At 37.6% G+C, this 25,509-nt stretch overlaps 1 protein-coding gene across 1 annotated transcript in view; it reads left to right on the forward strand.

Annotated features, from left to right (window-relative positions):
• Window positions 1-25,509, forward strand: part of SEMA5A (semaphorin 5A) — a gene marked incomplete at both ends in the record, with an annotated part of 243,572 nt that overhangs the window by 171,037 nt on the left and 47,026 nt on the right. Inside the window, one exon of the mRNA XM_082479270.1 lies at window positions 371-518. Coding sequence (XP_082335396.1) covers window positions 371-518 — 148 coding nt within the window. The remainder of the gene's footprint in view (window positions 1-370; window positions 519-25,509) is intronic.

Raw genomic sequence — 25,509 nt, forward strand, 5'->3', positions numbered from 1 at the left:
CGTTTGGTAGACTCGCTTCTGCCCTAGATGTATAGCCACAACTGTTTTTAATAAAGTAGTTGTCAACCCTGCTTACGTGCTCCCAGTACAATAGCATGGTTGTATCGCATGAACTGTGTTAAGGCACTGAATAAAGCAAACAAATGCTTCACCCACGCAATTACAGCCTAGAAAAACCCTCAAATGTTTAAACACTCTGTGGAGTGTGACAACTGTTAGTCCAGTGATTTGTGAATAGAGAGGGGCCTTTTGTATAAAATATTTCCGTGGACAAACGTATATCTGAATAATGCAAATGAGGGACTTTTGGGGGAGGCCTTGTCTTGGTACTAAATATATTCTTTTCTTCCTTGTTTACCTCTTCTCACAGGTACTGCAACGAGCATTTGTTGTGCCCCCCTCATGTGTTTTGGACAGGCTGGGGTCCGTGGGAGCGCTGCACTGCTCAATGCGGAGGAGGGATCCAGGCACGGCGTAGGACATGTGAAAATGGTCCTGACTGTCCTGGCTGCGGCGTGGTAAGTAATTGTCAGCTTTCCCTTCAGCAAATATCTATTTTGAAGGCTTTGAAACTACAGCGGGACAATTTTGAATGAACAGAAGTGCCTTATGGATACGCCGTTTATGTAGAGAAACATATGGGAAAGCATAAAGGGGCTTTTTCTTATAGCTGAACAAATACAGGTGGTAGGTTTCATGTGCTGGGAACATCAAAATGGGACATTGCTTTCTTGAGGGTGAATGAGATGATGCATAGTGGTATGGATGAAGGAGAAAAACAGCAGAGATATAGAGAGCAGGTTGACTCATTCACTGCGGTACACTGAGAAGATAACCTTGGTGCGAGTATTCCTGAATGGATAACACAGTCAAAGTCAGAGCAAAGGATGTTGTTGCCGGACAATGAGAAGCTGAAGCAAAGTCTTAGCAAGTGTAGGTGAATATCAGAAGATGAACTTTGGAGTCCTATTTCATAATAATTTGAATTCTAGTGGTGGATTGTCACTGAAGAGGGTATCATGTAGAAAGCATAACCTGGGTGAAAATTTGAAGTGGCCAAAACTGCAGAAGACAGATTCTGTTGGTGAATGACAGATGGTGGTATTAATCTCCCCAGTGACCAAGTATGAACACAGCTCAAAGGAAAAACGAGAGTTTGGGTTTAGCCATGTTGTGCTTAATGGCCAGGCCTAATGTTGCATGCTAAGAAACATGTACTCAATTTTGTTCCAGAATATTAAAGAGGTAGAAGAAAAATACATATTTTTATATATATATATGAAACCAATTTTTACATGCCTTCATTTCAGAAAGTAAGCTTAATTCTGAGGTTTGTCATCATCTGTGGTCTATTTGTTAGACTGGCAGTAATTCAATACTAAAGAAAGAACCATTTATTACCTTTTTCTAATTTTAAGGTTTTGTGCATTTTCCCAGGATTTGTTGTCCTTTTTAACATTTATCCTGGTGGTAGAATTGTATTTTCAGTAGATTGAAAACGTCCAACAGGTTTGTTCTTCTCTTTCAGTTGAACCTTAAGAAGTAACCTTGTAACTTAGAAGTATACCAAGTTTTCCAAAAATTTGTCTCACCCTGACATACACAAAAAAGCAGACATATAGTCTAGATCTGTTGTTAAGCCTTCCTGACTAGCATAGAAAAGAGCACAATCTAAAGGTTTTCTGTCTCGTTCATCCCTGTTAACTCCATACTAATGTTTGTGAAAGAAAGCAGTATTTTGTTTTGCACAGAATTTTTCCGTGGTCTAAAATGAAAAATAAGTAGCTCTAATTTTCTCAGGAAGCTCCATGAGGAAAGTAAGAAAACCTTTAATGTAAAAATTTCTTAATTATAACTGAGTTGAGTTTAAAGGTACTGGGGTTTGTAATTTATTACCAGTCTTGGCACGCTGTCTCTGCTGTGTCACAAAACAGTAACCAGTTCAGCTATAGAAATGTTTGGGGTTTTTTTTATTAATTAGAAAATTATTGCATTGTTGGTTTCAAAAAAATGTTTAGCTTTGGAGCACATAGTTGTCTTGCTAGTACTTAGGCGCCAATGGAAACCAACCTAATGTAGAAATCCTCTGTAAAACCCTGGTGTTTTTGCAAAACAAAGGACTCGTGTATGAAGTCTGTGTTCTGTTTAAGTTTCAGTGAATTTGAACCTGGAAGTTGCCTGTCATGAGTCAAAAATTTTGCAGCCATAGTAGGACCTTGTCAATAAACATATCTGGAGAAGAAAGCACTTTATTTCTTCTAAGAGTTTGTTTCGTTAATATAGGAAGGAGCAATCTGAAATATTTTTATGCCTTCCTGTAATTGTTGAATGGATCAAATATTTATAATGATAAAATCCTAATGAATGAAGAGCAGGAATATCAAACCTTGTTTATTCATCAGAGGTTCCTCTGCTTGGACCAAATTTCTGTTATTGTTGTAGGTATGTGTCCTTCAAAACAGTTAGAATTATGGGGTTTTACTATAGTGAATAAAGGAGAAATTATTATGCCTTATTACTACTAATTTCCCATCTTTACTGGTGTAGTGATACTAAACTCAGGTGGTGAAATATATTTACTGAATTTAATTTGTTTCTAAAACCTTTTGTTCTGAGTATCTCAGAGCACTTGGAAAGTTAAATAATCTTGGGAAAAGTTGCAATGAAAGTGATAGTAATCCACCCTGTCTACTGGATATCAGATCTGGAGTAAAAGATGTTCTGAGCCAAACTTACAGCAAATGAATTAAAGGCATAGCTGAGAATAGACTCAAGGATTTAAAATGCCCAGTTGTCTCTTTCAATCATTAGATGATAGCTTTAATCTGAAAGGAGACTCTCCAGGTTTCTTATTTACCTTCAGTGAGGATGAACTCTGGGAAACTTTCACAACGGTTGAATGGCATGAGATGCCATAGGTCTTATGCAGCTGTATAGTTCAGTCTGTGGTCTGTAAAGCCAAGATTTGTGTCCGTAAAAAATGGGAAAGAAAAACGTGTAGATAGAGGACAGGAGAACATATCGTTTAAGAAGAAAATAAGTATGTTAGGCCTCATTTCATCTTGAAAAGAAATTTTTGATGCATCAGAGGTGTAGGGTGGACTAAATGCTGTCTTGGGACCCCTTTCAGCTCTGCCGATTCTTTGGTTTTAGTACCGTTTTTCAATGGGGGGTCAAGGGAGAAAAACAACAACTGTTTTCATAAAGCATAAGACAGGAAGTCTTACAGCTTGTTTGCCAGCAGTGTCAGGGGAGCAGATATTACGTCATAGGAGAACCTACCTCTTCTGTTTTCCAGTCTGTAACCAGGCTGTGAGACTGCAGTGTAGCCAATCCTAATCTGTTTAGCCGCTCTTATTTTGCAGCTTTTACCATATTCATTGCTGTTGTCTGTGCCCATCTAATGATTTATAGCGCATAATTTTTACCGAGCATTTTTCCTTCCTTTTAGTTTGGTTGTATTGGTCTTAGTCAGTACTATCACAGCAGGCGGCTACTGCCTGTTTCGCTTTTTGCGTGTTTCTCATTAGTTGATTCCTTGGCTTTATCTGTCTTACAGCAGAAATCAACCAAGACCGTTGGTATTTTTTATCAGGACTCAGTAGAGAGTTCTCTGCAATTATTGCAAACTTAGCATTTGTAAAATAACAATGATAATAATAGTAATAAAATTTCTTTTGAGGCATATAAATATTCTAAAGAGAGAAAAACACAATGATATTTTAAAGATGCGTCTCTTGCTGAAGTGCGTGCAATACGTGAAAATAGATGGCCAGAGACTTAAGACTGAAGGCATTTACACTGAATATAGAAAAAGCATAAATCGTTATGATATAGGAGAATTAGACCACAGAGACTCCTAAAGGTCAAAAAGATGAAGCTCAAAATGAAAATCTGGAGCCATAAGGACCTGTCAAGGTCTTACGTTAATCAAAGTGAGTAAAGAACGCTTGAAATTGTCTAATAAGAGATTGGACCTTCACAGCCAAATTTAAGAGCGGCTAAAACCTGGTAATGGAAAGCTTAACTGGATCACAAAACAGGTATTACTCTCATGTATTCAGGTGATACTTCTGCTGGAGAAGGAACTGTGGAATTCTGTGGACTGTGCTAATATGACTCAGAGGACAAATATCTTCAGATTTTACAGCACACTCAGATAAGCTGTTAATTTGCTTTGGAAAATGCTTCTTCTCCCCCGAGAAGCATAATCTCAGTTGAATTTGCCTCAGGCCAGTAATAAAAAATAACTTTTTTTAAGAATTATTGCTAGAAGAAGAAATCTAGTTTGAGGCTCAGGTTGGGTGACATACTTTACGTATATTTGTCTGTGTTCTCATTTCAGTCATGCTAACATATGCATTAATTTTAGTTTTTGTAATGGGAAACTGGTAAAGTGCGTATACTTTCCATATGCCAAAACAAAGCATGTTGGGGTTTGCTGTGGAATAAAAAAAAAAGAAGGAATTTTGTTTGTTTCTTAGAAATAGTTGCTAATGGCGCATTCATCTTTTTTTATTATTATTATTTTAATGTTCTGGAAGTGTGCTGAACACAAAACTTTGGGAAGAAAAACTATCTCTATTCTAAAGTTTCTGTTATGACACAAGATGAAAAGAAAATGTCTCGGAAAAACAAATGTCAGATATGTTTTATTTACTTAAGTTTTTAAAGGGAACTTGAAGATGGAAGGTTTTCAGAAGTACTTTGTCCATCAGAAAGGACAGTCTGCCTTTAAAATACTTGCCATCTCACAAAATAAACTCCAAATGCCTAGTCTAGAGAAAAGGGACCAGAAAAGAAGATGTTTATTATGTTTTTTATGGTTCTTTTTTAAGTCTCCATTTGACTTCTTTGAGTTAAAGAAAATTGAAATAATACATCATCTATTGCAAAACCAGAAAACGTATTCTTACAAGCAGACAGTACGAAAAAATGTTTATTTTTATATGACATTTGCCTACTTCTTGCTCATTTCTTTTCCAATCTTTTTTTTTCTGTCTATAATGTAAGCTCTATTGAATATTAGCTGGTTTTTGTATGTTTTAAAGTTTAGCAAAGTAGAGCCTGTCTTCTTTTGTTATTACATGTGTTATTGCAATTATAAGCAATGCCAAGTAATTAAAGAGGGTGAAAAAAATGGTCAAAATAACAAGAAATGGTTTTAGAAAATGCTAACACATTAATTAATGGTACATGTGGTGCTCAACTTTGTCAGTAAAGTGAGTTATCAACTTGGCATGCATAGTCAAGGTGAACGTAAAATATAAACTGTTTGAACTGATGTGCATATATATCCAAATGTCAGGTGTTTAAGGTAGTCTTTAGCTACATATCCAGTGATCATTCCTCTGTTTGTTTTATTTAATTTTGAAATAGAGGCTAAACTGCAAGTTGTTTGCTGTCTTGCTTAAAGCAGAGCAGTGTGAAGCATCCATTTTTTGAGAAGTGTGTAATTTTAAAAATAATTTAAAGCTGAGAAATAAATCTTCAGCTGCTGGAAAACTGTCACTACTCCACTTCAAGCAATTCAGTTCAACCTGTGACAATTGACACTGACTGCAGTCCTGTTCTGAGGTTCCTATAGCAAGCTCTTTCAGAGACTTCCAAGTCACGTATGACAACTTCTCTTGTGGACCAATGCCAGTTGATTTGAAATCTCTTTCAAATCCTGTTAGAAGGGTTCTCCAATGTGAGTATTCTCACATTCAAGAGCTTTGCCTTGGACATGTGTGCACCTGTGATACAGATGTGTGTGTGATTCAGAAGTCCAAATCTTATTTAAAACAAACAAACAAAAAAAACATAGGAAGCAAATTTTACTGTAAACGTGCACAAGCTTTCTCAGGGCTTTGGATGTAGGAAACGGCCAATGTGTCCCTCAAGGTCAGGTGACAGCCAAGTGCCTTCAACCACTTAGGGAGTCCTATTGATCAGAGATAGGAGCCCCAGTTTGCTACATCCAGAGTTTGCCATGCTGTTTTCTAAAACACCAAGTTCACCAGTGTATCCTATCACAGCTGTTGCTATTTATCACAGTTTTCAGCAGCTCCCATGCTGTAGATGTAGTCTTTTTTATTTTTACTTGGATGTAATACCTTACACCTGGCTATGTGAGGCTCTGTGTTTGAATTGTGATCATTACTGTGTCTGATAACCACAGAAAGCAGAAGTATCTGAAACCTCCTTCATTCTGCACCCAACAGGCACAGCATTGGGCTGAAGGGTTCAGTATTATGAGACGTGATTTTCTAATTCCCTTTGACTCAGCTGGTTTTTGAATACAAATGAAAAAGGAAAGAGATATTTAGGATGAAAGGGCGTTGGGTGCTGATGCTTTGTGCTGCAGTAATTTTAGAATGAAGTAATGAGTGATACTGAAGCTGGAGGATATTTCCTGAGGGCTCGTGCCTCATCCAGCCTGAGATTTTTTCATTGCTGTGAACCTAGAACATTCAGTTATCTCTGGAAAGTAACCCATAACTTTGTCATTGTACACTAAAAATCAAAACAAAAACTAGGTGGCATGGTTTTAGCTTAATTTCATCAACCAGTAAGTCTTACAAGATCATATTGTAGTCTGTGAGGTATTCTTACCCTTCTGCCCATTAACAAGGAACCCACTCCCCCATTACAGCTGTGTTTGATTGGAGGGCAGTCTTAGATGCCAACATGGAATTGCAACAAGTTGCATGAAAAACAGTGGCCCAATAGAGGACAAAACCCTAAATTAGTTCCCACCTTGAGAGACAGAGTTGCAGCTCAGTCCTTTCTTTGGTCCAAGTGGCATCAGGTGCTGGTCACTGAGTGTACGTGTTAGCACACATGTAGCTTGTGACTAGCAACTGTGTGTCTTTTAATTTTTAGCAGTAGGACTGCTAAGTCCTACTGGCAGGAGATATGGGAAGGGGAAATGAGAGAAGGAAAAAATTTAAAAGACTTGAAATATAAACTTATAGGAAATTAGGCTTAATTAGTTCCAGTGCTTATGGATCTACTTATTTAGTATGTGTAGTGTAGCTTTATTTGATAAATAAGTAGTATTTCTGTGAAATCAGAACTGACATAAAAAATACAGAGAGATTTCAGCAGACTCAGGGAATGGGTAATTTTGTGGCAATTGAAATGTATTTTGGGGGAATTTAAGCCAAAAAAAAAAAAAAAAGAAAAACAGATGTAACATTCAGTGGTTCTACCAGTCTTTTCTGGGAGGAATTTTCTTCCTATCCTCCATCTGGCAATCTTGAGAGTAGGATACACCAGATAGTTGCCTAGTAGCCCACCTAGTATTTTCTGTACTGTCTCAGAGTCCTGGCTCAGCCCAGTAAGGGTCCCATCTTGAGTTGCAACCAGTCTCAGGTGCCAAAAAGAAGGTAAAGAATAAGACAAAAACTATGTAGACAATTTCACATATGGCAAATAATCCCTCTTGGCCCCTGAAAGCACCTGACTAACACTCAAAGTATGATAGTTGGTTATAGTAATTACCACACTATGGAAATACACCAATTTATAAATGGTAAATGTAATAGACTTATATGGACCACTAATTTGGAAGGAAGCACAAAGTAATCTCTGTCCTGGAGTACTGGAGCTGTATTTAATATGTTGTTTTGTTTTGTTTTTACAAAGGAAAAAAAAAAAAAAAGATAGCAAGCCTCATATCCACATTCAAGGAAAAGAAAAAAGGATGCAGGTAGAGATGGGCTGTTTCACCTGATCTCTGATTTTCAAAATGCTGAACAACTTTAGGGTGAAAAACAATTCAGATGTAAATGGAAAGTGAAGTGCAATCCCTTAAGATATTACTGATGTAGACCACTTCATACCTTTCTGGCGTTGTTCTTCAACAAGATAATGGTGGGTTTTGACAATCAAAATGGAGCAGCTTCAAATTACGTGGTATTAAATTTGTGACGCGATGTTACAAAAAAGGGTCATCATTAAAGCGATATACTAGCAAGAACGTGTAGGAGTTAAAAGATGGATAAAGCTAACAGGCCAACACTGGTGGGTTGTCCTGGAAGGGGAAACGTCAGATTATTGGGACATTACTCTAGATTTCCTAACTGAATAGCTTTAGACAGATCTTATTTATTAGGATTCTTAGTAATTTTGGTAGACAAATTTGTGTTACGTGACCTGAAGTTGTGGGGCATCATCAATACAAAGGTTGATTTGCATGTCACATAGGAGGCAATTGATGTCTTTGAGGACTGAAGTAATATAAGTTAAATGAGTTGTATCATAATTGCAAAGTCGTGAACTTAACATAAAATTAACAGAAGCTCCTGCTCTCACCTTGAAGCACAGTGAGGAACAAGATAGAAGAATGACCCCAGTGCGTGAGTTGTTTATGATACTAGCTCTAAGCCAGAAAAATTGTGCAGCAGTGAAAAATGTAGATTCAGTTTTAGCATTTAGGACGCTTCAGCAAGGTATTTACAGTAGACACACACACACAAAAAAAAATAGTCTAGGGATTCATATAAACTAATCTCAGAAGAGATGACTGTAACAGACTGGACTGAAGCTAGCTGAAATCATACTTTTTTGTTTCACATATTGCAAGTAATGTGATTTCTCCACCACTGCTGTTATCTTCAAAGTTAAGCTTATTTTGAAGCTGAATTTATCTGACACCGTTTTATCAATGACTGAAGTCATGGAAGCTCATTATGATTTCGTCTACAAATTTTCAAAGTCTCTTCTGTTACAAAGATATGTCTTTGTACGTATGCAAAAACCGTAATTTTATTGTAGGCAGTTTAGTAACAACCTTAAGTCGTTGTGCAATTGCAATCAAAATGTGTGAAGCGTGGCATTGAAAATGACCTCAGAAACATGACAGAGCCGTTATGTAAAATTGTTCTGTAGCCATGCTTACTGTTCTTAAAGGATATTGCAAGTGGTGGAAGTGAGCTGAACCCTGGAAAATGTCCCAAAGAAAGACAAAAGTTTGGAATTCTGATAAATCAGAGTAAGCAGGGTTGTAGTGTATGAAGGACTAATATATAAATTAATAATAAGTTTAGAGAGGGAACACTGGGATTTCTGTGCACTCTGTATTGTAATATAATGAATTTTGAGGAAATATGAAGCCAATTAAGGTAAATAATTTCCCTCCAGGGCATTGTTAAACGATGTAACTTGTTGCAAGAAATTGTTGAGGCTTTTACATTTTTTACGTTTTAGGTAGCATAGTAAATCACATTTTTAAAGTTTTAAATCATCTTCTGAATATTAACAGTCAGATTGAGAGCTGTGCTTTGGGCATTCCACTTATTTCTGTGCTGTCCTTTGACAATAACCAGGGACAGCATGTCTGATCTAGAATGGCATTTCCAATGTTCCTCTTTGTGAGTGTTGAATCAGCTTACAACAAACTGTCCCCCGATTTATTTTGTCCCTTTTGGGTTTAGCCACCTGTAGTTAAAATGCTACAGGCAAATATAGTAATTGTGTTTACACATTTTATACCAAAAAGTGTGCGCACATGTAGATCTGATGGTTAACATCAAGCAGAATTTTGTTTCAGTGTTCTTCTCTTCGACCTCAGTAAATTGAGGGATGGATGGAGCCTGAATAAGTAATACGCACTGTTGCCATTATAGCTTCACTACTGCGGCAAGTGTTGAAGAGTGCGAGATTGATTTGTTAGCTGAGCTAATTGGCAGCAGCCTTTAGCCATCCGAGAGCAATTAAATGGAACTCCATCCGAATTAATGATATTTATCTGCCTGCTTTTGTTTTCCTTTAGTCTCCGAGCATTATAGTAATTTTTAATTTATTAGGTTGTGGTAGATTTTTGCTTTTCATTGAAAATAGTGTCAGGCAGCCATATTCTTACCCAGGTTATATCAGATTGGGGCATTATTTAAAAAAAAAAAAAAAAGTTGAATAATTATTGATGGAGTTATTAAAACTACCTGTTTTTTCCTCCTGGTTTGATTCCCTCATCCCTTCCACATTCAGTTGTTGGCTTAGAAGGCTTCTACACTAATACTACAGCCACCAAATAAAAACCATTAAATTATTCAAAACCTCTGACATTCATCTTGAACAAACAAGTTCCCAAGCCTTAGAAAAGGCAAACATACATTATCATTGTGTTTTTTTATAACTTATTTTGTGTCTTCAGGATGTCTTCAGACTCAGTCTGTTGCAGCATTCTGAAATAATAATATTTAGGCCTGAATACTTCAGTAAATGGGATTGTATTCTTCATGTCTGAGAATATAAGATCATGCAAACACTGAGCTTGTTTACCAGCACACACAGTGATTTGTCCTTGCAGTTTGAAGGGCAGGATGCAGTTTCACAGTCCCCCTGCCAGGACCCCTTAAGGTACTTGAAAGCAGCATCACGTAGCGTATTTCTTTTCTGCCAGAGAAATGTAGCTGAAAGTAAAATTGTTAATCCTGCAGATTCCAGAAAAGAGTTTTTCTCATTCAACGATACTTATTGCATCATCTGAAACATCAAAAAGGTGAATTAATTTGAAGTCATAAAATAAAGCCTCTCAGTTTACATTATGAAAATCTCTGTCTTTGTTACTTATAACAGTTTCTGCTGTGAGAGATCAGTGAGGCATTTACTACTCTGTGAAGGTAAAGGACTTGATTTGTCTTTTGTTTGAAATTGGTGAAGCCCCTATCCAGACTGGGAGTGGTCCAGAAATTGGTCAGCCCCAAAATACAGTTCTGGCTTTGCTTTGTCAGAGAGGCTCTAGATGGAGAGAAGCAGCTGTAGACTATACCTTTATCTTTCAGATATCTGATTCAGAGGAAGGACAGAGTCACTTTCATCTCTTTAGGCTTTGAATCAATCTCCAGAAGGAAAAGTGGAAAAGAAATGGTAGAGTTGACATGCTAACTGTGCTAGCAATTTGCTGTCATTTGAAATTAAGAGGAGTTGACTGGGTCCTCAGCTGGTACAAATTGATGAAACCCTGTTGATTCCCTCCAGGATTCATAAGAAAACTTGCAAGTTACAGCTTGACATAATAATCTCCAAATTGTGAACGTTTCTGCAGAATAAGACAGTACTAGGAGATGCTAAATGCCTTCATGGTCCCTAGCTTGGGATACCCTCATTGGCGATTCTTTGTGCAGTTCATCCGGCTGTGCGGGTGGCTGGGCGCTTCTTCCACAACATGCCAGCTAGGAGGCGGCGCGAGTATTGAGGAGAAGCAGGCTGTGCCAGAGAGAGTTCGCGAACCTCTCACTCCCTTTGTGGACTAGAGAGGAAAAGGAAACTCCTTAGATCCTATGGCACTACAGCTACTCTGCCCATCACGCAGTCTGGATTGCCAGGCACTAGGTCAGATACAAGAACGTTATGTAGCCAACATCTGCACGGTGCTCAATACGAGACTCTTCTGTGTGATTGCTCACAAGCAACCCCATTTTTAGTACCTGAAGGTAGTGGCCTATTCCCACATTCCTTATAAAAGCCATTTTGCATGTCGGTGCTTGTGAGGATGTTGTATACAGCTCAGATCTGCAACACGGGAACTTGGATAGCATGGCTCTATCAATTTACTCTTCTGGTAATGTCATACTACTGTGGACGTACCTCTTACTAGCAAAAATTTCATTTCCTGCAGCTGAGTTTGTTCTGTCCCCATCCCAGTCAACACAAGCCCTATGAAAAACATGAGAGTTACTCAATAGACCCACATCCTCAGCGTTGCCTGGCTTAGCTAAGTCTTTTCACAGCCTTGAATGACATCAGCCAGCAGAAGTTCAGAGAGTGTATCTGGCTGTTCCTCTACCTAGAAAACTAAGGCCTGTAATCCTGCTTTAATCTGAAATGAAGTATGCTCACTCTATTTAAAGCATGAAAAGAGATTCAGTCAGAAGTTTCAAAAATTTTCAGGCAGTTGCTCACAAAACTGGAATTATATTATATGCTTTCATATGGGAGCACATAACCGTCTGTGCAAATTCACTAACTTGCCTATTAAAAATAGTTAATTTATGTGTCCTAACCCTATTGAAAAGCTGATCCAGAATCCCCATTCACATATTGAAGCGTTTGTGTGAGATAGCTTGGCAGCATGAATATTTTGTTAAAGAGGTTTTAAAGCACATAGAAAAAGAAGTAATATCAGTGCATATAATCTTCTTCTGAAATGGAGGACTAAAAGGAATATTAAACATATGGTGAAATCCAGTATGGGCAATTTGGTATGAAGTATAAAAATGATCCATTACACAGAATGCAAGAAAAAAAGCTAATGATGGATTATAGGAATCAATGCATCAAAAACCTTGCTGGGGGCCATATAAATGTGATTCTGAAAAAAGTAAAGAATGCAGTCTCTTGCGTTCTCAAAACACCATGCACAAAAAATGGTGTCTTTAGTTAGGGAAATGTTTTCACTTCTTTCTTATGTTTTCGGAATGATTGGCATTTCATTGACTGGTTAGTTTCCTACGTAAAACTGAAGAAGCGTAACAGTATGAGATGCCTTAACTACAAAGTCAAATCTGACTTTCCATGACAGTCCCAAAATGTCAAGAAAAATTACATTGTGTTGCCTTAAACTTCGTAGGAAGAATAATATATATGAGCAGAATTTTCTGTGTTGTAAGAGGTAGGTAGGGTGAAATGTGGAGAAGAAAGAAAAATTTAAATCACGAGAGAGCAAGATGCAAGATGTATTTGTCTTTGCTAAAGTCACAGAAGGGCTTTGCCTAAAATAGTCAGACAAATAGAGATGAAAATGGACTATTAATCTTTTGCCTTTGACAAGGTAGGCATCCTTTATTATTTGGGGGAAATTTATCGATGAGTTTAGTTCTTAGAACTGCATCCTGCCTGCTGTACCAGCTTGATACAGAGTGTGCACTTTCTTATTTATAGACTTCTGCTTTCCCTTTTCCCCTCCAATACCCTCTTCAGAGTGTTTTCCTGAAAGTAGATGGCACTTCAGATACTACAGTACTTCCTTTGCTGTTGAATATGTTCAATCACACAGGTCCCAGCACAGACCATTTTGGACACCTTCCATTGTGAAAACTAACCATTTATTCCTCTCTTCCGTTTCCCATCTGTTAAGCAGTTCATTATCTCCAAAAAGATAATAGCTTTTCTCTTAGCTTGTGGCTGCAAGTTTCCTTAAGAAACTTTGAAAGACATTGTGAAATGTCTTCTTGAATTCGAGGTAAACTGTATCAGCTTACCTCCTGTGTCCATGTTTGTTGACTTCTTCAGAAACTGTGATAAGTCCGTGGCTTCCTTTTATAAAAAAGCAGGGTATATAATTTTGTTTTCCAGTAGATCATATTTGTTGATGTGTCCACTAATTTCATGCTTTGTTATGATTTCCCTTGAGTTTCCCAATTCAGATGTTATGCTCATTGCTTTATAGTTCCCATGAACTTCCTGAAGTATTTTTAAAATGGTGTCACATTTAGTGTCTTCCAGGTCTCAGGTAGGAAAGTAATTTTAAGTAAGAAGCTGTGTGCCACTACTACCACTTTACTTATTTCTATTTCTTTAGTTATGTACTTTGGTGACATTTTTTGTTCATTTTGTCTGTTCCGTAACATCTTCAACAAACACAGCCTGCTGCGCTCTTGCCATTCCTAAATGCCCCTTGTACGCCTTCATAACATAATGGGCCTGTAGACTCTGTAGCCATCTTTCTGTCCCTGATGTGCTTGAAATAGGATTGAGTTTTAGCTTTCATACCTTTCGAAGTTCCTTCTCAAATTCTTTTCTGGCCTCTCGTATTGTGTTTTTACAATTAATATGCCAGATTTCATGATTCTTTCATTTTTTGTTTGTATGTGATTTCAGCTTTTTGAAGAGTGGCTTCGTGCTTTTAATGACCTTCCTCTCCCTACTGTTTAGTTCTGCTGATTTCTTTTGCCCTTCCTCAGATTTTTTGATTGACAGCAAGCATTTGCTCTCTGCCTCTAATACAGTGCCCATGATGAGCTTCCCTCCTGTAGCATTCTGCTGGTTCATGTCCCTGATTGAGGTCCCTCATCAATAGTTGTACTGAACTCAGCTTTCTTGTTCATTTGTACTGCAGAGAAGAGGTCAGGGAGTAGTCCCTTAAGACTGTTCTCTTCAGTGGAGTCATCTCTCAAGAGAGCAGAAAGCAGCAAAGAAAATTCTTTTATGTCTCTCTGGAAAAAAATAGTTGGTCAAAATACAGTCCCTTTTGTCATTGTATTCATATTTCTTAACCTTGGGTACCTAAACCAGGAGCCTAGTCTGCTTAGACAAGGGCAAAAGGTGAGCTCCTGTGGGGGTCTTTTTGGAACCGCCAAACCAGGCAATCGCTATATTACACTTAAAAACCCCAAAACACCCCCTCCCTGACACTTCCACCCTGATAAGCTTATGGTGGTAAAAGAAGTCAAGCAAGAGGACTCAGAATCCATGATCTTTGAAAGTCATGGAGAAAATACACCATTTGGTTTCTGTAGCTTTTCAAAATCATGTTGTATTTCATACAGAGTCAAAAACTGACAGACGAAATGGTTTTATTGCTTGATGGTCACTGCTAAAATGGGGTCTCGTCTGAAAGACACTGAAGTCAATTTAGTCTACTTTGATTTCAGGGGCACCTACGTCAGTCTCAGATTGTCATTTTGACTGCTTTTATATAAAGATAAGGACTTGCTTATAAATGGATTCCGAACAACCAAATAATTGGTTAACATTGCCATCAGATAATTTCTTTATGAGTCTGATGCTGGAGGCTTTTGTTTGTTAGCTCGTTTAATTGTCTTTTTAGGTCTCTTTTTCCCTCTACACAGTTCAATGAGTGTAACCAAGATTTTTTTTCAAATCTACTTTAATACTGTAAAATCGTCACTTACCAAGATCCAGTAAAATAGATGTCCTGTGAAGCTTTAACGTTGCCATGTTCTTTTAGTGAAACACTATTAAAGGCTGTGGGAGTATGAACAGTCCCTGGTAAATTCACTTTCCAACTCTGTAAATGCACAAAATCAAGTACTTACTCATTGGAATAAGGAACGTGATTAAAAAAATAAAAAGCTCCAAATCCCACAGCTGGAGCACAGATGCCAACAAACATAACTTTGATGCTTCACAGATGATTTTGAATACAAAGCTGTTCCAATTGATTCCTTCCCTACATTTTCCTTGGAAAAATGTTAAGTGCTCTGTGGTTTGTTTGTTGGTTTTTTTAAGTGGTGAAGTGATTATACAAGTTCATAGAGAAAGGCTTTTCATAAATGGATGCATGCTTATTTGATTCCATTAATTAAAGTTAACAAACCATATGTCTGTATATTTTTAAGTGTACGGTACAAATGCCGTATAGTTTTCAGGCTTTTCTGGGTGTGAGTTTTGAAAGGTAAATGAGGAAGCAGTACAGTTACGCTGTGACAGAAAACTCTTGAAAGTTTAACTCTACAGAGTTTGTACTATGTCAGAAGACTTTTGTTTTTTTTTTTTTTATAACCTCAAAAAAGCAGATAGGCCTCTAAAGGCCACCTCTAAAACTTTCCAATTAAAATCTTAACAGTGGAGTCCAGTTTGAGGAGGAACTTCTTTACTTTGAGGGTGGCAGAGCACTGGCACAGGCTGCCCAGAGAGGTTGTGGAGTCTCCCACTCTGGAGACATTCAAAACCTGCCTGGACGCCGTCCTGTGCAACCTGCTGGAGGTGACCCTGCTGTGGCGGGGGGGTTGGACTAGATGATCTCCAGAGGTCCCTTCCAACCCTGACCATTCTGTGATTCTGTGAGTCCAAATTTCAGTTAGTGTTGAAGTTAGAGAAGGTACGTGTCCATATACATAGGTATACCTGTCACGTATTTTGTGTTGTAAATACATATTTCTTAGATGTGTGTAGGCTCAGGATGTATATGGTAGTTGAGCAGGTTGTAAACTTGTAGTGAGAATCGAGAGCACAGCCATATCGGGAGTGAATAACAGACACCTACGTTCTAGGGAGCTGCTTAATGTAGGTTTGTCTGGGTGGCTGCCCAACATAAAGGGTGCTGGAGGAGAAGGCTACAAAACTGACTGCAAAATGCTTAAAAGGATTTTTTAGCTTTGACTTCACTGCATCATTATAATTCATGCCAGGGTCAGGCTCTTCTTTGGAGAATGCACATTCGTCTAGGTTTCCTGAAAGCCATTTTGTTGTAAAGGAGTAATTTAGAGAAAGAATGACTTGTTTCAGTTAGTGGCTTAGTTCACAGTATTGTTCTCATTTATTTTATTTTGAATAGTACCAATCCCTGCGTCAGTTTGGGATTTTTTCATTCATCAAAAGCAGCAAAGCAAGAATGACTTCTATGAATTACTGCCAATAAAATTTGCATCTCAGTCACCGTAAGTCTCGTACAGTCCCAACTATAATTGAAAACATTGCCTAACAGGACTTTGAATCATTATATTGGCAGTATTCCAGGTTACACGGGCAGATTAGACAACAGACCGCATTAGGAAACAGAAAGGTTTACCTTAAATAGCTTGTTTAATAACAATGCTGTTATTTTCAGGTCAGGAACCAAACAGCAATAACTGTAATGCCTGTTGTACTGGAGCAGCATCTTCCTGACTTTCTGAATTATGAAGCCCCCATTTTCTTACCCTTAAAACTGTGTCTGGGACAGAACAGTACGCATTTGAAGATTTAATGTACTGTAATTAATGTTAAAATATTCTAGATTTAGAGGAAAGAATTCTCAACACATTTTTTTAAATTCAGAGGGTTTTTGAAATTACTTCAAAATTACAAATAAAACTGGAGAATATGTATTGGTAAGGAAGACACAAATGAAACGGCTGATAGTGTAAGATGGATGCAGCTTTACCTATACTAGCACATCATAGCTCACAGTTGGTTATCATCACAGTAAGGTCTTGAACTAAGGAAACTAGAGCTGCATTGTGCCAGGACTTCTATGGCTGATCTCGTCTTCCCGCTGCCTAAAATTTTTAACTTCCTAGACAGTTTTTTTGTTTATAAAAATCATTACATGCTAGGCGTTCTCAACATAACAAATGAGGTAAATAATTTCATCCTTTTCAGCAAAAAAAAGAAGAAGGGGGAAACCATTTTTCACTCACGACTGCGTAAGCCCTTAATGGGATTGGTTTCTGCTGAGAAGCGTTGGAGCAGAACTTCCCCTCCCTCCTCTGCTAATCTAAGGGCCGATGGCCGGGTGCCTGCAGGTGAGGGAGTAGCTCGGCCTGATTCAGGCCTCATGCTCATTCCTTGCCTTATGTTTTACAATATTCCTCTTGACTTGGTGCTTATGAGGGTGCCTTTCTGTCACTTTTCTTCACTCCAGCACTGAAATGGCATGCTATGAATGAGAAATCGGGTTTTGATTCTTTTCTGAAAACGGTATGAAAATGGGGGCTGGAAGTTCTGTGGAAAAATAAAATAAATAAATAAACCAAAAATTTAAAATGCTGCTCTCTACCTTACAGCAATTCCCAGACATTTATGAAAGTATCCAAATACTCAGAAACAAAATCTGATCCTTTAAAGTCATTCTCTTCATTATTGTCTCCATTCTAAAGAGATTTCCATCTTACAGTCCTATCTGCATCATCTGTTTCAGAAGAGTATATTTAGTGTAATCACAACCGGGGAGGCCAAGGCCATTCATAGATCTCTGCTGATAACATATGATAACAGAGACAGTTTAGATATGCATGACAGTTTCATTGCCGAGAGAAAGCCTTCCAAGAGGTCTGGATAGTAGTCACTACATCTTACTATTGGTTCTTCCAAAACCTTTAATTGTCTGAAGTAAACATTTGTTCCCTCTTTTCTGGAGACTTAAGACTTTTAATATTGTGCAAAAATCATCTTTAAAGTCTTTTCTTAACCATAAATAGAAAAATGCACCATAGTTCTTTTTTTTCCTGTAAGTTGAAAGGAGAATGCATTTCTTCATTCTGTATTCAAAGTCCCTCTACGTTTCTTAATAAACATTTTTCCTCCTGGTACTCACCGCTACAAGTACATCTGTAGAGAACAGACAATTAACAGAGAACTAAACAATATTTTTATCAGTTTGGGTTCTTTATGCACAGGAATATTCATACTTTTCCTCAAGCTTAACTTTTTTCTTTTTTTTTTCTCCTAACATAAATGTTGTTTCTTGCATCTGGGGTGTTTTTGAGAAAAGCATAGATTTACTTAATTGTCCATGTATATTTTGACCCAAGACACCTAAGTGTGTAGGATTTGAATATTTTTTTTGTCCAGCAGTGTCTGGATTTTTGTTTCACATTTTCTCCTATCATCTCATAGTTCTGAATTCAAAGCAACTGGTGGTAAATCAGTTTAATATAATTTTGTTGATAAGCGTAAAGTCTTCATTGGAGTAAAGAATCATGATTTTTTAAAAAGAAAAATAAAGAAATTATGAATTTGCAAGCTCAAGCATTCCAGTGCTTGATCTAATGAAAATAACAGAATTAATGTTGCCTATGCAAATTTAAAAAAAACCCTTAACCATACAGTATGTTATGAGAGGTCGCATTTGAGTCAATATTTTGTCTCTTCCTTCTCCTGCACTCCCCCTTGGAGTTTTTCATCATAATTAATGTTAGGGTGCTGGTAAAATATTTCCCATTATATTTGAAAAATATGTAACTGTGGTCACCTTCAAAAAGAGTGAATCACTCTAATTAAACCTCTGGAAAAATGAAGTTACTACAAAGATGTATGGCATAAGTATAGAGTTAATTCTGGATCAACGGTAAAAATGTATACCTTGATATATACGAAAAATACCGTCTTGCACATGCATTCCTGATGCTAATGTCAAATTTGGATATCAAGGAGGATAACATGCCCATTAAAAAGTGCTTTGAACTTAGTTTTTTCTTAGGAACATTCTTCAAATCTTTTTTTTCAAGTAAGCGAGGTCAATGTCTGCTGTTTCACCCTTGTTAAACCCTTCTGTCCCTGGATTAAAGGTTACAAAAAGCCCTAGAGGAAAAAAAAACAAATTAAAAAAAAAATCTAGTAAACATTAGACCAGAGGGACATCATGGTGGTTTACACCTTTCTGCTGCAAGTTTTAAAGTTACTCATCATTGATGAAGAACTGATATACTGAGCAATTCAAAAGTGTTAGATACTATCAGTGTAAGGATCAAGAAACAAAATTCAAAAGCAGTTACTAGAGGAAAGTGTTAATTTTGCAGCTAGACATCTGTTATACTGAGTCTTAAGAGAGGAACCGTAAAAATTTTTGGACAAGAAAATAGAAAATTCTGATATAAAATAGTACTGAGAAAAACTTTTTACTAGCACTCATTTTACTAACAGCTTCTAACATGAAATCTTAGCAGTACACATAGAGCAGGGTTTGCTTGTTTGTTTTTTTTTATTTTTAGAATATCATTATAGTGACTATAGAAATTATGTAAAAATTTGTTGCAGTCAGGTTAGAGAATAGATTGCTTGGACTCCCACCAGTTTGTTACACTTATAACCCTGTACAGGCAAAAAGGAATACACCATTCAGGCAAAGCCAAGAATTTACTCTCAGTCTAATTACAGTCTTAATGGTCATAACAGTTGCAACAGTCTAATCAAATTGTTTCAATGATATGCAGTTAACATAAATACACAAACTTTTTAGTCCCCCCCCTTTCTCTGTGTTAAGGTTGATGTTTTCAGTCTGAGGGTGGGTCAGTATTCCAAGTCCTTTGCCAGAAGAAGTATGACATTGAAGTTGATGGTTACTTTCTTCTCACTTTAGGATGTGGTTGAGATCTTTTTTATGTTTGCTAACAGGCTCTACACCTTGCTGATTATTCATTGGTCTGCAAGTCCATATTTTGTCTGTATTTACTATGTAGTGCGCGTTTACGTACATTGGATGCTTGTTCTTTGTTCTCTTTGCTGCCCCTCAGGCTTGGCAAGAATGACTTGACCTACCTTGCTCCTGAGGTTGCATTCCTTTGATGACCAGTAATTGGCCATCAGTGAGATATTTATAGCCCCTGGGCCTTAGGTATTGTCCTCTGCCTCTTCTTTCAAAGCTTCTGATAACCCTCTGCGCTGTGTTTCATTAAGGGGGTCTAATAGGTCATTCAACCCACAGTAACTACATGTTACAAATACCCATTAGTTGCAAAATATGTATCACTATAGACATTACATCACACAACTATACGGAGCCAATGAAAAGTTAAAACAAATTAGGAAATGGAGATCTGGTAATTAGATAATTGCTATTGCACGCAAAACAAATCTTCAGGCAGACCAAGACAAGCACAGGCAAAGTCCAACAGGTCCTGAAGCCTGTTTTGTTAGCTTAATGCAAACCCTGCGGCCTGTTACAAACAGTAGTTACTCCCTCTTTACTGAGCTACGAAGCTATGAAGCGTGTTAGTGGCTTAGTTATGATTAGATTTCAGATGGACCATCCGTGTTGAAATGCAAGAATGGCTCCTCAGAAGGTGTAATCGTACTTGCCATAACCATGAAAAGAAAACAAAACATACTGGATTTTCAATATTTGAATCTCTTACTATTCACATCAACATTTCAGAAATCCCATTTCTGCTAGGGACTGTGATAGCGACCTTGATTTGAAATATGTTCTCTGTTTCTGGAATTCACGCAGTAGACTTCATATCCGTTGGAATAAATTACTTATGTCATGAGCTTCTCATTCTTAGTGCTGGCTGGCAGTCTTATCCCATGGGCAAATGCAGATATGTCTGGTGGTTTTTGTCCTGGTAGGGGAAGGCTGGCCATTCTTACTTAACTGCTGATTAGTAGGTAACTCCCTTGATCAAATGCAAGTGTTGTATATTCATATCATCATCTGTGATTCCAGGCAGGCCCCCATTTGCTCTCCCTTTGCAGAAATAAGATGGTACACTCTATTGATAAAACTACATAATCTTAACATTACATGTTAGTGTCCTGATCAAAAGACTCTCCAAGCCAGAGCCTTCTGTTTATAACACAGTTAAAATAGATGTAAAACACACAGCTCTCCTTATTTCTGTTCTTAAATTCCTGTGCCTAAAATTATAATATTTTTTTAATTAATGATCTTCAGTGTATAAAAGGGACACATGATACCTCATTAAAAGAGTCTCAAAGAAATCTGAATTTGGCGTTCATGTAAATCCATGTGACCCTCGAGCAAGGAATTGCTTTGTTTTGTTAAAAATGTATACAATCTGTGCATCCACTTGTCCTTCCTGCTATCAGTAAGAAGAAAGGAAGCAGGGGGGCTTTTCGGATAAAACACAACTTTAGGATGCGAGTAATAATCACATTTAGTACTATTATAGCATGAGATGTGGTTCCTGTATCTCAGCTTCCTCCTGTTAAGAATTGTTCTCTGAGGCTAAACTGATGGAAGGAATTAATGTAAAGTATTTGAGGATCTTATTCTCATTTGACTTGAAATACTGAATTATTTGACTTTTTTTGAGGTTTAATGTCACTGAATCCTACATAAAGTAATTTGTATTTTCTATACTGTTGTGCGTCTTTGAGACATGTGAGCAGCCATACGACTATAGATCTTGTGTTCAAGTGTTACCTAAATGCTCTTTGGAACATTCCCACAAACGAAGTGTCTGTTTGCCTCTGAGCAGGATAAAGCCATGCCACCTTGGACTGATTCTTTCCAGAGTCCTTGTATAAAAAGCAAAAAATTACCCTCGTGCGTCTGCCACGTATTCTTCCAAAGGAAACAAGTAGTGAACTTTCCATTTTAAAATCAGAGACTTTCTTTGTTATCTCACAGGGTGATCACATTAACTTTTTTCCTTTGTCATGGGGTCTAAAAAAGCACTTCCATAATTTTAGAAATGTTTTGGCTACATCAGCTACAGTTCAAGGAACAATAGCTTCAAAGTTGTGACTTCTCACAGACCTGTCCAAACATGAAGAGACGGCAATGCAATCTTAGGTGGCAAATCAGTTACAAAAATATTCTTTTGCTTGTATGAAGAGTGAAAGAAAAACCAACCAAACAATAAAAAAAAGTTCTGTTCCAAAATAGCATTTATTGAAAGAATTCATCTAAGCAATACTTGATCTTAAGAGTAAGAAACCATTGTAATGATGCGTGATTTTGTACACCTTAAACAAATCTTTAGTAAACATACATGTATTGTTCCTACTTCCTGGAGTCCTTTTAGGCATCTCTCTCACGCCTCTCTACTGGCACACAAATACCTGGGTTGAATCCCTTAGGTTTCATATAGTTTCATAGGGATCCATTAACACAGAGGGTTTATATATCTTTCAGGGTCTGCAGAGTGATTGCTTTTGTAAACTAAAATTAGCTGCACAGCATGTGGGCATCTTCTATAACTCATCACTGCTACTGAAATATTCACAAAAACACCTACACCTTGCTGAGAAGCCACTGTCTTAAAGTGTGCTAGAGACTGTGACCAAAACGAAGTCCCACGTTACACACATTTTTGAATTACAGAACTAAAAGTTAAAAGATAGACCATTTCTTGTGCTGTTTAAAAACTGCAGCAGTATGAATAGGTGAATTAGTTGGCAGTAAAACAAACAAACAAACAAACAAAAACATTTGAGCCTTCCCTTTAAGGCTTTGTGAGAATTTTATTCTGCAAAGCAAAGATTATCGAAAATTACATTCTCTCATCTTTGTTCTTCCCTCTCCCTTGGGATCCTGTCAACTGCTTGCATCCTTACACTTTCATCCCCAAACTCTCACCAAACATCTGCATTTTCTTATCAGTGAAATTTCTTTAGCTATTGCCGCTTTTATTTTGCGTAGTCACATTAACATCTGTCTGTGGGTATGAAACTCAGCTCAGTGTCATTGTCTTTTAATTATTATCTTTACTGCTTTTTTTTTCCTTTAAGGATTTTTTTCTTAGTATTCTTAAGGAAAAATTAAAAACAAAGCAGACTGCCTGTCCTACCCATTCTGGACCATATTCTACCTTTACTGCTCTTACCGGTGTTTCCTTGTCTCTGGGCTTCTAGAAGAAAGACTTCTTTTCCCCAGAACTTCTGTATTTTGGTGACAGGTTTCTCTGAGTACCTTAGATCAGTGGAAAGACAGAAGGATGTCTTACTGGCTTGTCCAAGGCGGGGGGGGGGGGACACCAAAAAAACAACAGAAAAATCTTTTGCTATAATTTTCCCTTTCCATATGTGCAACTTCGAGCTGCCTTTTCATCCCTGCCTTGTCTTCCCCAAATTGAACTCCTTCTGTGAGCTTCTGTAACTTCCTAATCATCCTGTAGGACAAGGCTCTTAAACTGACTAGCTCCAATAGTGTAGTGCTCAGAAAACTTGCCTTCAGAGTTTTATTTGATAAGCCAGAACTCTTTATAAATATTCAGACATTTTGAATTTAAAAGCAAAATGTGAATATAAAATACTTACTATTATTTTCCAATAAAAAGCAATTGGCAGTCTATAGCTAACACTTTTATTTTCCATTTACCAATGTCATTGGCCTGAAAATGCCAAAGAGCTGATGGTATGCTTACTGAGCTGTCAAAACGAAGCCTGTATTACAAAACCTACAGTGTAAATTCAGGGCACCCATCCTGACCTTGAGCTAAAATTGAGTCCTCTGAATTTGACTTGTGTATTCCAGCCATGTTTACGCAGTTACTGGCAGTAAGTCCTCTCCACGTTGTTAGGAATGTCTGAAATAGACATTGTGCATTACCCAGTCCTTGCTTTTCCAATAATTTAGTGTGGGTTTATGTATTGCTTTGATAAGCAAACACAACACTACTACCCAGTGGTAGTCTGCAGCTTCAGCATCCTGAAGACGTGGACCACTGTTAAATTTTCCAATCTCTGGCATGTAACTCAACTCTCAGAACTTGTAGCTATCTATATCCCTTTTCTGGTTTGTTGAAAAGAAGAATTTTGGTAGATGATATATTGACTGGCTTTTTTTTCTGCCCGGTTTGATCACTGCAGTGTAAATCAATCCTTGCTCATCTTTTTTTCTTCCTCTGATAAATGAGGTTACATGAATTTTATGCTAAGAAGTGGAGCAAAGCTGGCATGCCGAAAATTGACTGAGATGAGGGTAGCTGAGTATAAAGAAAAGCTAAGGATCCTGTCTGTGCATCAAGCACCAAAGTTGTCTAAGAGGTCTCATGAGTATTGTGTAAAGAACAGATATTGTTGTTATACATCCAACTTGTTGAAACTCATAAAATGTTCCGTTTGAAACATGCTGTGACTTAACTGTACCAGGGAGCTGTACTCTGTTCCTGGTCAGTTTATTTGCATTACTACAGTATTTTCTTCCCTATTTTTGTACAGTCCATAATTGCTTTCTCCTTTTGTTTTCTTCATTAACCTTCTGGCTTGAATGGCTTTAGCAGTGCCGCCTTTCCCCTATATAGCACTTAGCCTTGTAGCTGAGACTTCAAACAAGGTGTAAAATAAAAGGGCTTTAATCCTTTCCTAAGGAATTTCCTCAGAGCAGCAGAGCACAGGCTTCAGCAGCTCTGAACTGAAACACACCGGCTATTGTCAATTAAAACCTGATCTGATTTATGCCAGGGTCATGCCAGCTACAGAACAGCTCATATTTGGGGACGTGCAAAGGAAGCACACAGCTATTCTTTCCTTTTTCTGCCTCATACTGGAAATAGAGCATAATATGAAGCCAGCAACCAATTAGCACTTTTTTTTTTTCCCCAGAAACATCTGTCTGACCAGGAATTGGCTGGAGATAAAAAAAAGTGTTTTATTCACAACCGCAGAGTTCCAAAAATACAACATAGACAAATTAAATCCTTTGTAAATAAACTTTATATAAACCCAACAATATTAAAAAAGCCAAAAATGAAGTGTTGTGTGAGAGAAATTGATTTATAGCGAGTTTTTAGATTGCCGCAAATTAAATGGAAAATGTGAAACAGTTATTTAAATCAACAGGAGATTCAGTTCTGACATGATTCTGAAAAATGTCAGGCTCCACTGGTGGATGCAAGGGCAGGATTCAGAATTGCTTAAACAGAGACACGTGTTGCCTTCTGAGAAGCCATAGGGGATATGAAACATCTGTGTGAAAGTGTAAGATACGTCAGAGGCCATGTGAGAGGCCCACGTGCTTTTAGAGCAGTTTGGAAGCCAGGTGAGATAACCCACAGCATTCAAAATGGCAACAGAGCCCTGTATTTAGGCAACTGAATCCCATATTAAGGGTACAACCTTCGAGAGGTTGATATCCACTGATGAGAAAATTATAGACAATTGTGTATTTGCCTGTGCAGTTTCACGTACTGAACATGTTAAGCAGAAACCTGTGAAAGTTTGAAGGTAATCTGAACTTACATTTACTATCACAACTAGAGACATATTTTTCATATGTCTGTTTCTGTGTTTCTGCTTTATTGAGCTGGGCAACCTGTAAAATTTTATGCTGTTATACGGATTGCCTTTTTATTTTTTGCAGCTTTTTAGCCCATGTAGCCCGGGGGCTCTGACATGAGTTACACTGACCCTCGATATGGCGATTTAACCAGCTCATAGCTCAGCTGTCCC

This window comes from Vanellus vanellus (genome assembly GCF_965231255.1).
Source record: "Vanellus vanellus genome assembly, chromosome: 2".
In the NCBI taxonomy this organism is placed as follows: Eukaryota; Metazoa; Chordata; class Aves; order Charadriiformes; family Charadriidae; genus Vanellus; species Vanellus vanellus.